The 14,407-nt window shown below is 37.2% G+C and overlaps 1 protein-coding gene across 1 annotated transcript in view; it reads left to right on the top strand.

Annotated features, from left to right (window-relative positions):
- LOC100917067 (NACHT, LRR and PYD domains-containing protein 3) overlaps positions 1-14,186 on the top strand; it is a 45,320-nt gene extending 31,134 nt beyond the window's left edge. The window contains exons 8-10 of the mRNA XM_023499761.2: positions 995-1,165; positions 8,718-8,888; positions 11,370-14,186. Of these exons, the coding sequence (XP_023355529.2) occupies positions 995-1,165; positions 8,718-8,888; positions 11,370-11,511 (484 nt within the window). The 3' untranslated portion in view covers positions 11,512-14,186. The remainder of the gene's footprint in view (positions 1-994; positions 1,166-8,717; positions 8,889-11,369) is intronic.
- Positions 14,187-14,407: the final 221 nt, after the last annotated feature.

Genomic DNA, 14,407 nt, shown 5'->3' with positions numbered 1-14,407 from the left:
ATCAACCCATCTCCATTTAATATCAAGGCAGAAATCATGAAAATATCAGATATTAACAAAATTGAAAGAAAACAAAACATTAAATTGACAAAAAAAAAGGCACATTGGGGCTTTTTTTTTTTTTAACTAACAAAATGAATAAAGAGTTTGCTTGATTTTTTTAAGTGTCAGAGGAAAAACAAATTGCATGGAAAAAATTTCCCACAAGTGAAGGTGAAATAGTGGAAATTTTTAAATGGTATTGTTTAGTTTTTTGGCAGCAAAACTGGTAACAAAAATCACTTACAAAAATATAATACACTCAGATTAAAGGAAGTGTATTGTTCAAATTATTCAGTACCAGAAAAATAAATGAGCAAGCCATAACTAAACTTAGAAAGGAAAAATGCCAAGATTAGATGAAATTCTATCAAAAATTACAAAGTAAGTTACAAGTGAATTCTATGAAGACTTCAAAGAAGCATTAATTTTAAAATTGTGTGTAGTGTTTGCAAAAATACAGATGAGACCCATAAATTCTTTTAGTGATACAGATATGCCCTTCTTACCCAAAATGGGAAAAAAATCCTAATACTTAGGTTAGCATTCACTCTTCAACAAAATTTCCTAGGAAAATAGGGAAGGAGTTATCAGAAATTGAGTTTAATCCATCCTACCATTTATTAAGATGAACTTCTATTTTCTAAATAGATGTATAGATTTATTTTCCTAAATAGTTATATCAAACAAATTAGAGGAGCAAAGAAATTACCCATGAGATCTGCATATAAGAAAAGCATGACTAAAGGATAAAGACTGAAAAAGATAAAATGTCCAGTTTTGATTACAAGGATTAAAAAGGTTTCATACAAATAAAAATCCTATAGCTAAAATTTTAAATGAATTATCATGAAAAGAATATCTATTTGAAGCTTCCCAATAAGAAACCAGGAAATGAATTCAGAGGGAATAATTTAAATAATAATTCCTCTTCTTATCATATTTTATCCTATAGGTTGACATATTGCAAACTCTCTCCTGCTTCTTGTTGTTGTCTCTCCTCAAACCTCATGAAGAATGAGAGTCTGAAAGATTTGTGCCTGAGCCGTAACTGTGTTGGAGATTGTGCAGTGAAACTCTTGTGTAAAGCCTTGGGAAATCAGAATTGTAAACTACACACATTGAGGTAAAACCCATAAGTGTTTGTGAAGGGTTCCTTGGGCCAAGACGAAAAGGGGGGAACCTTCTTGTCTGAGGCTGAATCAAGGTGACCCCTAATCCCAACACTTTAATCTCTTTAGTAAATGATGTGTAATAGATCTCCCTTCCTCTTGTGTCTTGGGGCCCAGTTTGTAGAACAGTTTGCTAAAGGAAGCATGTACTTTGCTCTGAGAGACCCACTGAAGGTTCTGTAAAGAGACAGTCAGGTAAAGTTAGATACTAATGACTAGGTGTAATGAAGATTATATTCCTTCTTCCCAATAACATTAGTTTTTAAGAGCTCATCAACTCTTCCTTTGTGATAAAATCACAATATTCCAGAGTTGGATGTAGCCTCAAAGACCATCCAGACTAATTTATGCTTGAACAGGAGTCTCCTATTTAACTGCTCCTGCATTAACTGCTTGAATAGTTGTTCAACCTTCTCTTGCAAATCTCCACTGAAAAAAATATATATAATTTATAATATAACCTCTCTTGAAAATTTTAAATTGTCAATAAAGTCAGCCTGGGGATTTATTGAATCTTGTCCTTCTGGCTCAGACAGAGCTCCAAAAATTTTCTAGGGAGTTGAGCTCATTAATTTTTAAATTATGTCTCCTGGATCTATTTTCCAGTGAGATATTTCACATTGTTTCTATTTATTTTGCTATTGCTTTATTTTCATAAAGTCATTAACTATTTGCTCTGTTCTAATTTTTCAGGAATAATTTTCTTCAGTGTACCTCCTTTTTCATTTGCCCAATTATTCTTTTAATGGAATTGTTTTCTTCAGTGGATTTTCTTTTCCACTTGTCCAATTCTGCTTTTTTTAAAGGCTTTTTCCTCCTCATTGACTTTTTGTACTTCCTTTTATGTGGCCTAGGCTGTTTTTTAAAGTGTTATTTTTTAAAATATTTATTTGTGTCTCCTTTATCAAGCTGTTGCCTTGTTCACAATTTTCTTCTATCATTCTCATTTCTCTTCCCAATTTTTCTTTTGCCTCTCTTATTTGATTTTCAAATTAGTTTTTAATTATTCCAATGGCTTGAGATCACTTCATATTTTTCTTGGAGGCTTTGGATGTAAGAGCTTTGATGTTATTGTCTTCTTTTGAGTGTATATTTTGATTTTCCTTGTCACTAAAGCATCTTTCTATGTTAAGAATTAATTTTTTTGCTGTTATTTGCTCATTTCCCTAATCTATTCCCTAATTTAACTCTTTGTTAAAGTAGGGCTCTGCTTCCAGGGTGGAGGATGCACAGTCCCAAGTTTTTGTACAGCTGTTTTCATAGATTTTTCTAAGGATCTGTAAGTTTTCAGTTCTTCCAACGTGGTATGAGCTACGAAGAAGAATGTTTACTAATTTCTTGGCCTATACTCTGATCTCTGAGCAGCCACACTCTTTTCTGTCCTGGAATTATGAGAACAGTCCCTAGTCCACTTTGGCTGTAAACTCACCTTGGGAGTGCTGTCTAGGACTGTGACCTGGATCAGATTATAGGAAAAGCAACAGAGCCCTACCTCAGTACTAGCAAAGAGACCCTTACAATCTTCTAACCAGTTCTTCAATCCCCTTGCTGTCTGTGGGCTGACCAGAAGATGCTACTGCCACTTCTGATTCAGGGGCTCCCAGGTCTGCCGGGCCTGGGGCTGTGCTGGTACAGCTTGCTCTGGACTGTTCTCCACTCCCACCAAGGCACAAGAAACTATTCCTGCCTAAAGAACCCTCCAAGTTCTTTAGAATCAGTGGGATGAGAGACCTGGAAATCACCAATTCAGTTTCCCCAAGACCTGCCCCTGGTCTATTGGGGCTGGGGCCGTGCTGGTGTGCCATGTGCTGGCCTGTGTTCCATTGTTACCCTAATGCAATGGACTTTTCCTGCCAATTTTCTAAGTTGTCCTGGGCTGGAAAATTGTTTCACTTCATCTTTTTGTGTATTCTGACACTCTAAAATTTGTTTACAGTCATTATTAATAGTTTGGGGCAGAACTCAGGAGAGTTCCTACCTTTCTTGCACCATCTTGGCCCCACCTTATTCCATCATCTTGATTCTGCCTCCATATTTTCTACAAGATTAGCATGAGACATATCAAACATTTTGTTAAAATCTCAGTGAAAAGTCTATATAGCTTTATTTTTACCCTTCAGGTCAGTAACACTGGAACAAAAGTAAAGCTGTGCTGGCTCTGTGATCACCATTTTCCATTTTTGTATTCTCATTAGTGATCTTAATAAGATATTTTAAATTTTTTCCAAAAATCAAACTCAAACTCATTAGTCTATACTTCCTTTTTAAAATGTTTTTATTAAAGCTTTTTATTTTTCAAAACATATGCACAGATAATTTTTCAACATTAACCCTTGTAAAACCTTGTGTTCCAATTTTATCCCCTTCCTCTACCTGCTCCCCTAGATGGAATATATGTCCAATATATGTTAAACATGGTAGAAATATATGTTATATCCAATATATACACACATATTTATACAATTATCTTGCTGCACAAGAAAAATCAGATCAAAAAGGAAAGAAAATGAGAAAGAAAATAAAATTCAAACAACAACAAAAGTGAAAATGCTATGTTGTGATCCACCCTCGGTTCCCCCAGTCTGCTCTCTGGGTATAGATGACTCGGTTCATCACAAAATCATTGGAACAGGCCTGAATCATCTCATTGTTGGAAAGAATCGCATCCATCAGACTTGATCATTCTATAATCTTCTTGTTGCCTTGTACAATATTCTCTTGGTTCTATTCACTTCCCTCAGCATCAGTTCATATAAGTCTCTCCAGGCCTCTCTGAAATCATCCTGCTGGTCGTTTCTTATAGAACAATAATATTCCCTAACATTCATACACTATAACTTACTCAACCATTCTCCAGTTGACAAGCATCCACTGAGTTTCCAGTTTCTTACCACTACAAAAAGTACAAAAAACACTACATTTTTGCACATGTGGATCCTTTTCCCTCTTTTAAGATTTCATTGAGGGGCACCTAGGTGGCACAGTGGATAGAGCAACATCCCTGAAGTCAGGAGGACCTGAGTTCAAATCTGGCCTCAGATACTTAATACTTCCAAGCTGTGCTATCCTGGGCAAGTCACTTAGCCCCATTTGCCTCAGGAAAAAAAATATCTTTGGGATTATAAGCCCACTAAAAAACACTGCTGGATCAAAGGGTATGGACAGTTTGATAACTTTTTGAGCATAGTTCCAAATCGCTCTCCAGAATGGCTGGATCTCTTTGCAATTCCACCAACAATGTATCAGTGTCCCAGTTTTCCCATATCATTTCTACCATTTGTCATTATCTTTTCCTGTCATCTTAGTCAATCTGAGAAGTATGTAGTAGTGTCTCAAAGTTGTCTTAATTTGCATTTCTCTGCTCAGTAATGATTTAAAGCACCTTTTCATATGACTAGAAATGGTTTCAGTTTCTTCATCTAAAAATTGTTTCCTTTGACCATTTATCAATTGGAGAATGACTCGAATTGCTATACCTTTGAGTCAGTTCTCTATATATTTTAGAAATGAGATCTATACTTTTAAGGCCCTTCTCTTACCTTTTAAAAAATGTTTTTCTTAAATTGGAATATTTCTCCTCTTGTACATCCTTTGTTCACAATTTGTTTCTGTTGAATTCAACAAGTATATTGAAGTTAAGTATATTGGAGATACTGTATGTGGGGATACAGATAAAAATGAAGTCATCTTCAAGGATCATTTGTTCTGCAGGAGCTAAGCAATATGTATATCATATTTTAGTGACAGTGACATTTCTTTCAGTGCTCAGTGATTCAATTTAATTGCTCCAAGTGTCTTGAATTCATCAAGAATAACAAAGTGCTCTTCTGCTATTTTCTTAATTTTTTAGGTCCTTTTTTCCTCCCATATTCCTTATTAGTCACTTGTTTCTCTCTTCTAGTTCATAGCCTATCCTCCAAAAAAGGGAAAACAAACTAAAATAAGAATTGAGCAGTTCTCTCTTTGTGTGTCTCTCTCTGTCTCTGTCTCTGTCTCTCCTTTTCACTGAGAATTATACCTGCCTCATGAAATGGTTGCCTTGCCCTTATTTCTCTTATTGTCTCCATTACAGCTTCACACACACACAGACACACTTTTTTTATTAACCTAACTGCATTTTGAGGCTCAGGACTCCTGACTTGCAAGCTTATGTTTTGGTATTCATCCTTTGTTATCTGCCTTCCTTTTGTTGCCTTTGAATGGTAAAGTGAGGCAGATCTCTAAGCAAGATATAATTTAATAGCTGGGACACACTAGTGGTCAATAAATGAGTTAACAGCTTGTTTTCATTAATGCCAAAGACCCTAAACAAGAGGACATTTCCCTTTATTTAAATTTTTGATGAATACAGTTCAAAGAACAAAATATTGGTAGGTGATATCATGGGATTGAGGGCAATATGATTGGTTACAGATCTGGGGCAGGAAATAATGTGATTGGTTGGGTTTGGTAATGGGATACAGCGGTGACTGTCTCTTCTCTGAAGGAACTGAGAAGTGCTCATTGTTTGAGTCCAGATGTGAGAAAGTGGCCCAGACCTTTATATAGCAAACCAGAATCTCTGAACCATGACTAAATAGAATATCAGGTTCAATTCCCTTTCTGTTCACACACATTTCCCAAGGTTAGCAAAATGTCTTGAGGCAAGAATAGATGTATTTTTTAATTTAATCCATAATGGGTCAGTTGAACTTTGAACTAAGTTCAGAGACAAAGAATCATAACTTAAGCAGTGATAGAACAAAAGCAGTTACAGAGCAAAAGCAATTGCTTGTAAATAGGATCAATAAGAAAATGATACCAGGTTCACTTAAATCTCACACATGACTCCAAGAAGCAGTAGCATTTTTGGCAGATTGACTAAACCAAGCTGAGGGGTCTCAAACCTGTGGGTGAGTTAGTGGGGTGCCTATCCCCAAGCATGTGAAAACTTGCCCTGAGAGAATGGACAGATGAGAAGAATTTGTTCCAATGGCCATGAAGGCAAGAGAAGCAGGCACTGTGGTTAAACGTCAAAAACACCAAAGTCAGGTGTTCCATCTCTAGCCATCACAAGTAGTCTTGATTCTCTTTTGCCAGTGGATTGACACCTGTTCAAGAAAGAGTAAAACTAATTACTTCCTAAAACTCTATCTCACTTAAATCCAATTTATCCATGAGTCAAAAGATATCACCCATGCCATTTTACCATTTTATCTATCTCAAAATCCTGTGGCAACAGACAAGTGACAAAGCAGCAGGGGTGGGCATAGTGGGACTGTTATTTGTGATAATTTTGACCTAACAAATAACACCAAGAAAACACAAGAATTCTACTAGTCAGCATCACACCATCCATACCTGGAACCATTGGTTAAGGAAATAGAGAAGTTTTCAGTACTGCGGGTAAGTTCACTTACCTTGGCAGTATACCTTTCAGAGATGTGCTGGGTAACCCAGTATTTGGGAGTCTTCAAAGGAAATTGGGGGAGAGAAGAGGTATTATTAGACAGCCTAATAAACTGAAGTTCTACAGAGCCGTTATGCTGACTTCATTGTTGTCAGATCATATGCTGACAAATCTAGACATTATTAACAGCACCCGAATGATCTTTTTCTCCCCGAGGCAATTAGTATTAAGTGACTTGCCCAGGTCAGATTTGAACTCAGGTCCTCCTGACTTTAGGGCTGGTGCTCTATCCACTGCATCCCTGGTTGTCCCCTGAATGACTTTCATTTGAATCATCTTAAGAAGATTCTAAAGATCATCTGGCAAGATAAAGTACCAGACAATGAAGTCATTTCTTAAACTAAACTGCCAAGCATTCAGACTCTGCTGTGGATAGCACAATTCCAAAGGGCTTGTCCACATTGTATATGTGCCAAACATATGCTTGCCTAAAAGACTATTTCATGGAGAATTCACACCATGCAAATGATTAAGCTGTGATCAAAAGTCTCTCAGTGTCTCCTTGAAGAGCTTGGAATTGATTACATGTCATGGGAGATACTGGCACAGGACTGCTCAGTTGGGCATGGTATCACCAAAAAAGGTGCTATGCTTTATGAGCAAAACAGAAAAGAAATACGAGATGAATAAATTTAGAGAATGTAGCCCATTCTGTTTGTGCCTGACCTGTGGTAGAGTATTCCAAGCTTATATTGTTCTGATCAGCCACAGTTGGACACCCTGTAACTGGACTCTAACATAGTGATGTTATTTTGGTTCTCTTTGAGAATGAAGAACAATTGACAACCAATTTAAAAAGGACATGAAATTAATCTGGCATAACCTCTTCAAGAACTTTTTGTTATAATCACTTCCTCATGTAGATGTGCTCTCTTTAACAAATTATTTTATAAATTTTTCAAGGAATTGAAGTCAACCTCACTGGCACAAAGTTTGAAGACCTAGCTCTTTTGTATTTTCTGAAAATTCAGACATTTAATTTTCTCCTACCTTGCAGGCCTTCTCTCATTTTCCATTGTCTTCCACAATTTACCCACAAAGGTTCAACAATCATATCTTTTTTTCTTAATTATTTTTTAAGTAACAGATTATTTTTGTAAAATTCTCCTGTTCATATTCTTTGATCATTTATCTATTAAAGATTGGTTCCTAGTCTTATAAATTTAAATTAGTTTCTTATAAAATTTGGATATATGGCCTTTATCACAAAACTTGATCCAAACATTCTTTATCCCCCATTTACTTATTTTTCCTCTAATTTTAACTGTATTGATTTTGTGTATGGAAAATCTTTCACTTTATTTAACCAAAATTATCTTTTAAATTTTTATGATCCTTTCTATCCCTTATTTGGTCATTAACCCTTTTTAGAAAAGTCCATTTAAAAAAACTGTCATTTCCATTTTAGCCTGAAAAATTCTTTTTTTAAAAATTCTGAATTTAACATTAAATAGAATGAACTTTTGTTTTATACAATGAAACAGAAAAAAAAGGATAATTATACATGAAACTGTGGATCTCTATTATGTAGAGCCTGATTTTATTTTTTAATATATAAGATCTGTAGTTTTCAAAACTATGCTGTTTATGCTTCTTTCTGACCTTCCTTCTATTCTTTTCTTTTCATTTAAAAAAAAAAAAAGATACCTTAGTGACTTTTTTTTCATTCATTATCTTATCCTTATTCCCCACTTATCTGCCTTCCCTCCTCCCTTTTTGGGGAAAAGAAAAACAAAGTCCTTGTTACAAATATACAAGATCTCATGAAACAAATTCCACAATTTCGGTGTGTGTGTGTGTGTGTGTGTGTGTGTGTATGTGTGTATGTGTGTGTGTGTGTGTGTGTGTGTAGATGCATGCAGATATGTATGTATCTATATTTATCAATATCTATGTATGTGTATGCAGAGAGACAAAGAAAGGAGAGAAAGACAAAGACAGAAAAAGAGTGGTTCTAAAGAGGCTATGAGTTTGATTCCTTTCCTACAAAAAGTGAGGAAATTAATGGCTCCTAGAGAAATTAAACTGACATTTTTCCTTTGGTTGTTCTCCTTTAGGTTATCTGGTTGTAATCTAACTGCTACTTGTCTTCAGGATATTCTCTCTGTTATCTGTAGCAGTGATAAGTTAAAAAAGTTGGACCTGAGTCGTAATTACTTTGGTGATGAAGGAATGAAGCTGCTGTGTGAGGCCTTGCAAAAACAGGATTGTAAATTACAAAGATTAAAGTGAGTCCCCCAAGTTTCTTTTCTAGAATGTTTCTTAGGCATTAAAGCAAAAAAGGAAATAAGAGCAAATAGCAGGTTAAAAAAAAACAACTTAATCTTTAATTTTTTTTATTAAAAAAATCCATGTTATCTCCCTCTATCACTCCCCTCCTCCTGATATTTTGAAAAACAAAGAAAAGGAAAATAAAAATTTTGTAACAAATATGCTTAAATCAAGGAAAACAAATTTTCATAATTAGCCTAATCTAAAATTTATCCATCTCAAATAGTATCCCGAATCCATAACCTTCTCTGTTAGGAAATAGGTCATATATTTCATCATGAATCCTCTGGAATTGAGATGGGTCATTGCACTTGATCAGGGTTCTAAGGTTTTTTTTTTTTTCAAAGTTTTTTGTTTTGATAATTGTTATTGTATATGTTGTCATTGCATGAACAGTTATCCTGGTTCTGTCACTTCACTCCAAATAATTTCATACTAATCTTCCCAGTTTCAGAGAAATTATCTCCTTCTTTGTTTCTTAGAATACAACATTATTCTGTCATCTTAGTATACCATAATTTGTTGGGCCATTCCCTTTGTGATGGACACTCTCTTAGTTTCCAGTTCTTTACTAGAACCACGAAGAGCTGTGAACAGGGAGCATTGGAGAAGGGCCCCAAAGTCACTCAATCTAGTACAGCGTCACCAGTCTAATTCTAAGACATTTTCTTTCCTAAGATATTCTAGCTAGGGGAGCCTTCCCTTTCTTACTCACTTCTTCCAGAGTTAGTTTGCAGAAAAAAGAGGGCATTTCTGTTAAACCCAATGGTAAATTTAGCCTTCCTTTAGTCTATCCCATTCACTTGAGATCTATTCCCCCATCTCATTGGTCCCTCTTGTCTCTTTTCCCAAAGAAAGGGTGTTTGTGCCCAGTGTGAGGAGACTAAGCAGCCCTGGAAAACAGACCCGAGAAAAGAGGCAGAGAGGGAACTGTTGAGGGCAACTACCATAGCAGTGCTTAATTGTGAAGATAAAATCTCCTTCGTCTGATCCAATTCAGAAAGGCCAATCTTGGGCCAAAACACTTCCCAGGGTGGCCCAAGCTGACATTGATGGGAATATTTAACAAAATAAATCAAAATTTAAAACAATATGGGTAATGTTAATTAATCATTGTCTAAGTCAATATATGGCCTTCAGGGATTATTTCTATTTGAGCTAGGTATCACTGGTCAAGTCCACCCTACCTAACGAGGCTCCTCTGCTACTTATAAGCTCCTTTGAAAGACAGGTTAATAAAGAGAGAAAGATTAAATGTATTTTTACAATCATTTATTTCTCCCACTGCCTCTCCAGAAGGAGAACCATAAAAACAAAAACAAAAAGTGAAACCTTCCCATTGCATGACCTGCCAGCTAATCTGTCCCTGGCCAAGAGACCACTAGGTGGTGCCATGGACAGAACACAAGGCTTGGTCAGCAAGAGATCTGAGTTCAAATAATGGCCTCAGACACTTAATAGCAATGTGGTCCAGAGGCAAATCACATAACCTCTGTGTGCCTCAGTTTCCTTAACTGTAAAGTGGAGAAAACAATAGAACCTACTTCAGAGATTGTTGATACATATATATAGTACCTAACCCAGCACCTGGCACACAGTAGGTGCTTAAAAATAGCTTCTTTCTTTCCTTATTTTCCACCCTACTCTGTGTTCTAATTACGCTCCCACAAACATTCTTCTCTTCTCGGATGTCCTTTCTAAAATGAGCCCCTTCCCCTCTGCTGAGAGTATACAGTGAGTGACTAGCCCTGGCTTGACCAGGCCAGACTAGGCCACAGGATTAACCCATCCCTCCTTTCCTATCCTGTGCTTCCCTCCATGAAGCCAAAGTTCACATTGGTCTTTTTGTCTGATTTGTCATATTATTGATTCCTAAAGGCTTGCAAACCCAGATGTTTTTCATATGAACTCTTGGTAGGCATGTTTTCCTTCTTCTTTTGTTTTTTTGTTTGTTTGTTTTTAAATCCAACCATAAGATCTACCATTTGTCCTGGCTCTGATTGTGAAGGGAGATTGTATCTAGGAAGGGAGATTATACCTGTCCCCATGAAGTCCATGCAGACGAGGTCTCCTGACTGTCACTGAGCCAATCATGAGGAAGCCATTGGAAGGGCAAATGTTAAAGCTATTTCAGATATAATAGATGTGTTTTTAAAAGCATTCTACAGCAATTTCTACTCTTTCTACTCTCTCTCTGTTTCTCTTTCTTTTCTCTTTTTCTGTCTCTCTCTCTCTCTCTCACACACACACACACACACACACACACACACACACGTGCACACAGATAGAAATTTAGTCATAGACTCCATAAAAGGGGAGAAAGGGTGGAAGGCAGAAGTGACCAGAAATGATTTGACAAAAAGAATAGACATCAGGATTGCAAAAAAAAAAGAAAAAATTCAGCTAAATATATTTTTTTAAATTTATTTTTTTTACAGCCTCTCACGGTGCCCCTTAAGTGAAGAATCAGAGAGGGCATGGACCAGTCTAAATTCAAGAAAATCTTTTCACATCACTTGGAAAGATTATTATGCGGCTACAAAAGAATCCTTTGACTGGGATGCTGAAGACACAGTCTAGCCCTGGCTCTTTTCACTAGATAAATAACTTTGAGCAAGTCACTTAAGCTTTACAAGTATCAGATTTCTTCTTTGTGACATAAAATGATTGAATTAGGTGCACTCTAAAGAAGTCCTACTGCCTAAGCCTTGGGCTGCCTGGAATTACTGCAAAGTCCTCCTTATTGTGATTAATATACAGAAAGTTTCTTCTCATCTTCTCTGGTTGGATAAAGAAGAAGCACAAAGAACCACTGCTAAAGCTGAGGACTGGAAAAAATCTAATATGCAAAGTCACAAGTTACCCGAGAGTAGAGATCTCCACTGCAGGGATCTCTGGAGTACCATTCCTAAGAACCTTTGTGTCTTTGTTCTGTTCTGTATAATATTCTGCTCAATGTGGCCCTCTTCATTTATGGCAGCAGATTCTTGCCACCCATTCTCCTTATCCCTATTGTTCTGATTCATTTTGCTAAGTTGGAAGCCCCCTTTCCATCCTGCCCTGCCCCCACTCAGTTTCTGTCCACTTCTGCCTTCCACCTTGCATCAGCCTCTGGAATCTCTTATTACCAAATTCCCTTTTTGTTTTATTGTCTTTTCATGATCTCCACGTTTCATCGCTCACAGGAACCTGGATTTCTCCCCAAAGACTCTTCATCCCTCAATATCCCCTGCAGTGCTAGATGATTTTTCTCTCCAATCCTATAATATCCAGAGCTGCCACTTTTCTAACCTTCCCTCAGAAGCCTCTCCCCTTTTGAGGATCACCTCCCTTGTCTGTCACACTGCCTGGATTCTTTTTTCTGCTAACCCAGCCTCTAAGTTATTCTCCCTCCTTCTTCTAGGGAGTTCATTATCTACTATATCCCCTTGAACCCCCTGACCTTCTAGCTCATCACCACCCTTAGTGCCTTGATCTCCAGCTCTCCTCTTCAGCCAGCCACAGAGGTGGCCAAAACTCAGATGTCACCACTATCTCTTCTCTCTAGAACTTTGACTTTCACTTTTGAGTGCCATTTTCTATTCCCTCCCTCATTACTCTTAAACCTGCTCTTTGCCCTCACAACCAGCTCCAGTGGCGAAGGGACAAGACTGTGAGATTTGGAGTCCAAGAATCTGGGTCCAAATTCCTGCCTTGCTCCTCACCCCAGTAGCCACAGGTGAGTCGGTCCATCTCTCTGAGCTTCAGCTGTTCATCTTAAAATGAGAGTGTCAGATGTGCCCTGAGGTGCGAGGCTCCTGGAACATCTTTCCATTTCCTGTCCATGATGATGACAACAGCTGACAGAATGCACAAGAAGTAGGACATGGGCTCATTCAGAGTTGGGTTGACCCACATCAAAGTCAGAATTAGAGTTTTCCCTACAAGGGCCACAGCACACACGTAAAGCTCAGTGAAGCCGCCAGTCACAGGTGTGCCCCTTCCAGTCCTAAAATGCTCCCAAGGATGAAAGAATTATCCAATGTCTGGTTGCAAGGTGATACCAGCATAACAAGGGAGGTTTCTTTTCCTGTGAATAAAACCACAATGCTCTTAAGAGGACAGAGAATTGAATTTAGGCTCCTAGCTCTCTCCAGTACTACCTTGGATATGATAACTTGTATTCCAGGAGCCCTCTGAGGAAAATGTAATCAGAAGTTATTAGTAATGCTAGGAGAATTTTCCAATTCTGCATTCAAATCTAAAAGCTTTTACAAGTGGAAAACAGAGCACTTTTGATGAAGACTGGGTCCCAATAACTCATATATGAGTCCACTTATGTTTTAGTTTTGTCCATCTTTACTAAAGTATTTTTAAAACTATATTGAGGGAAAGAGGAAGACAACAAAATGATTTGGTTGTTGCTCAGACAAGGGAGGGTAGGGATGAGATGATGGTATCTGACAAAGGAGAGGAGACAGAATTGATTAATTATTATTTGGCTCTTTATTTCTCTGCCAAGAAGATCCTTTGTCTTGGGGATAGAACAAAAATAGATAATCGGTAGCAGATGTCCAAGAAAACTAAAGAGATCAAATGCAGTTGGATACCACTTTGCAGATCTCTGGTCTGTAGGCTGATCAGAACAACATCTTCAGGGTTGTTCATGATTTTTGCACAAATGTTGATGATTTGAAATGATACCAGAGCACCGAAGAGGTGCTACAGGAGTGATGAAGGGCCAACTTGGCTTGGTAAATACTGAGTGTCCCAAGTCTTAGTGTATTGATAAACTAAAAAATCAGTAGAAGATTGGGGAGGAGATGGAGACAATGGAGATGATGGTCCCTCTGGATGAAGACCCTGAAATCCTAGAAGGCTTTTGCTGGAGAGGCCACTATTTAGAAGAAGAAAAATGATAGGGTAGAATGAGCCACAATGGGAATTCACATGCCATCTGGCATTTTCTTATTTAAAAAAAAAAAAAATCTTTCTTATTCTCCAGTTAGTTGATAAGCTCAGTTGCTTCTACAAAACTATAATTGTTTCAAGTCCTCTAAGCTTTGTTGCCCTGGGACAAATCCCTGAATGCCTCCATCTTACTTGCAGCTTTGGTCAGAAAGATCTGTGTTTAGATGCTAGTTTTGATATTTAATGTCTATGTAAGCATTGGCAGACTTCTCAATTCATTGTTTAACTAAGCTAAGCACAATTTAAGGCACTATCCATATCTCAAAAATTAAAAAAAAAAAAAAAATGGTGGTTACTGGCCTCAAGAAGTTCTTCTGCTGGGAGAAAATGTTTATAAAACATTGTACAAAACACAAAATAAGAAAAATCATTTTACTTTTTTCTGAGGCAATTGGGGTTAAGTGATATGACTTGCCTAGGGTCACACAGCTAGGAAGTGTTAAGTATCTGAGATCATATTTGAACTCAGATCCTCCTTACTTCAAAAGTGTGGTACACTATTCACTGTACCATCTAACTGCCCCAA

The sequence above is a fragment of the Sarcophilus harrisii genome, chromosome 3 (genome assembly GCF_902635505.1).
Source record: "Sarcophilus harrisii chromosome 3, mSarHar1.11, whole genome shotgun sequence".
Classification (NCBI taxonomy): Eukaryota; Metazoa; Chordata; class Mammalia; order Dasyuromorphia; family Dasyuridae; genus Sarcophilus; species Sarcophilus harrisii.
Note: the sequence above shows the minus strand (reverse complement) of the source record. Positions and strands in the feature narration are given on the sequence as shown.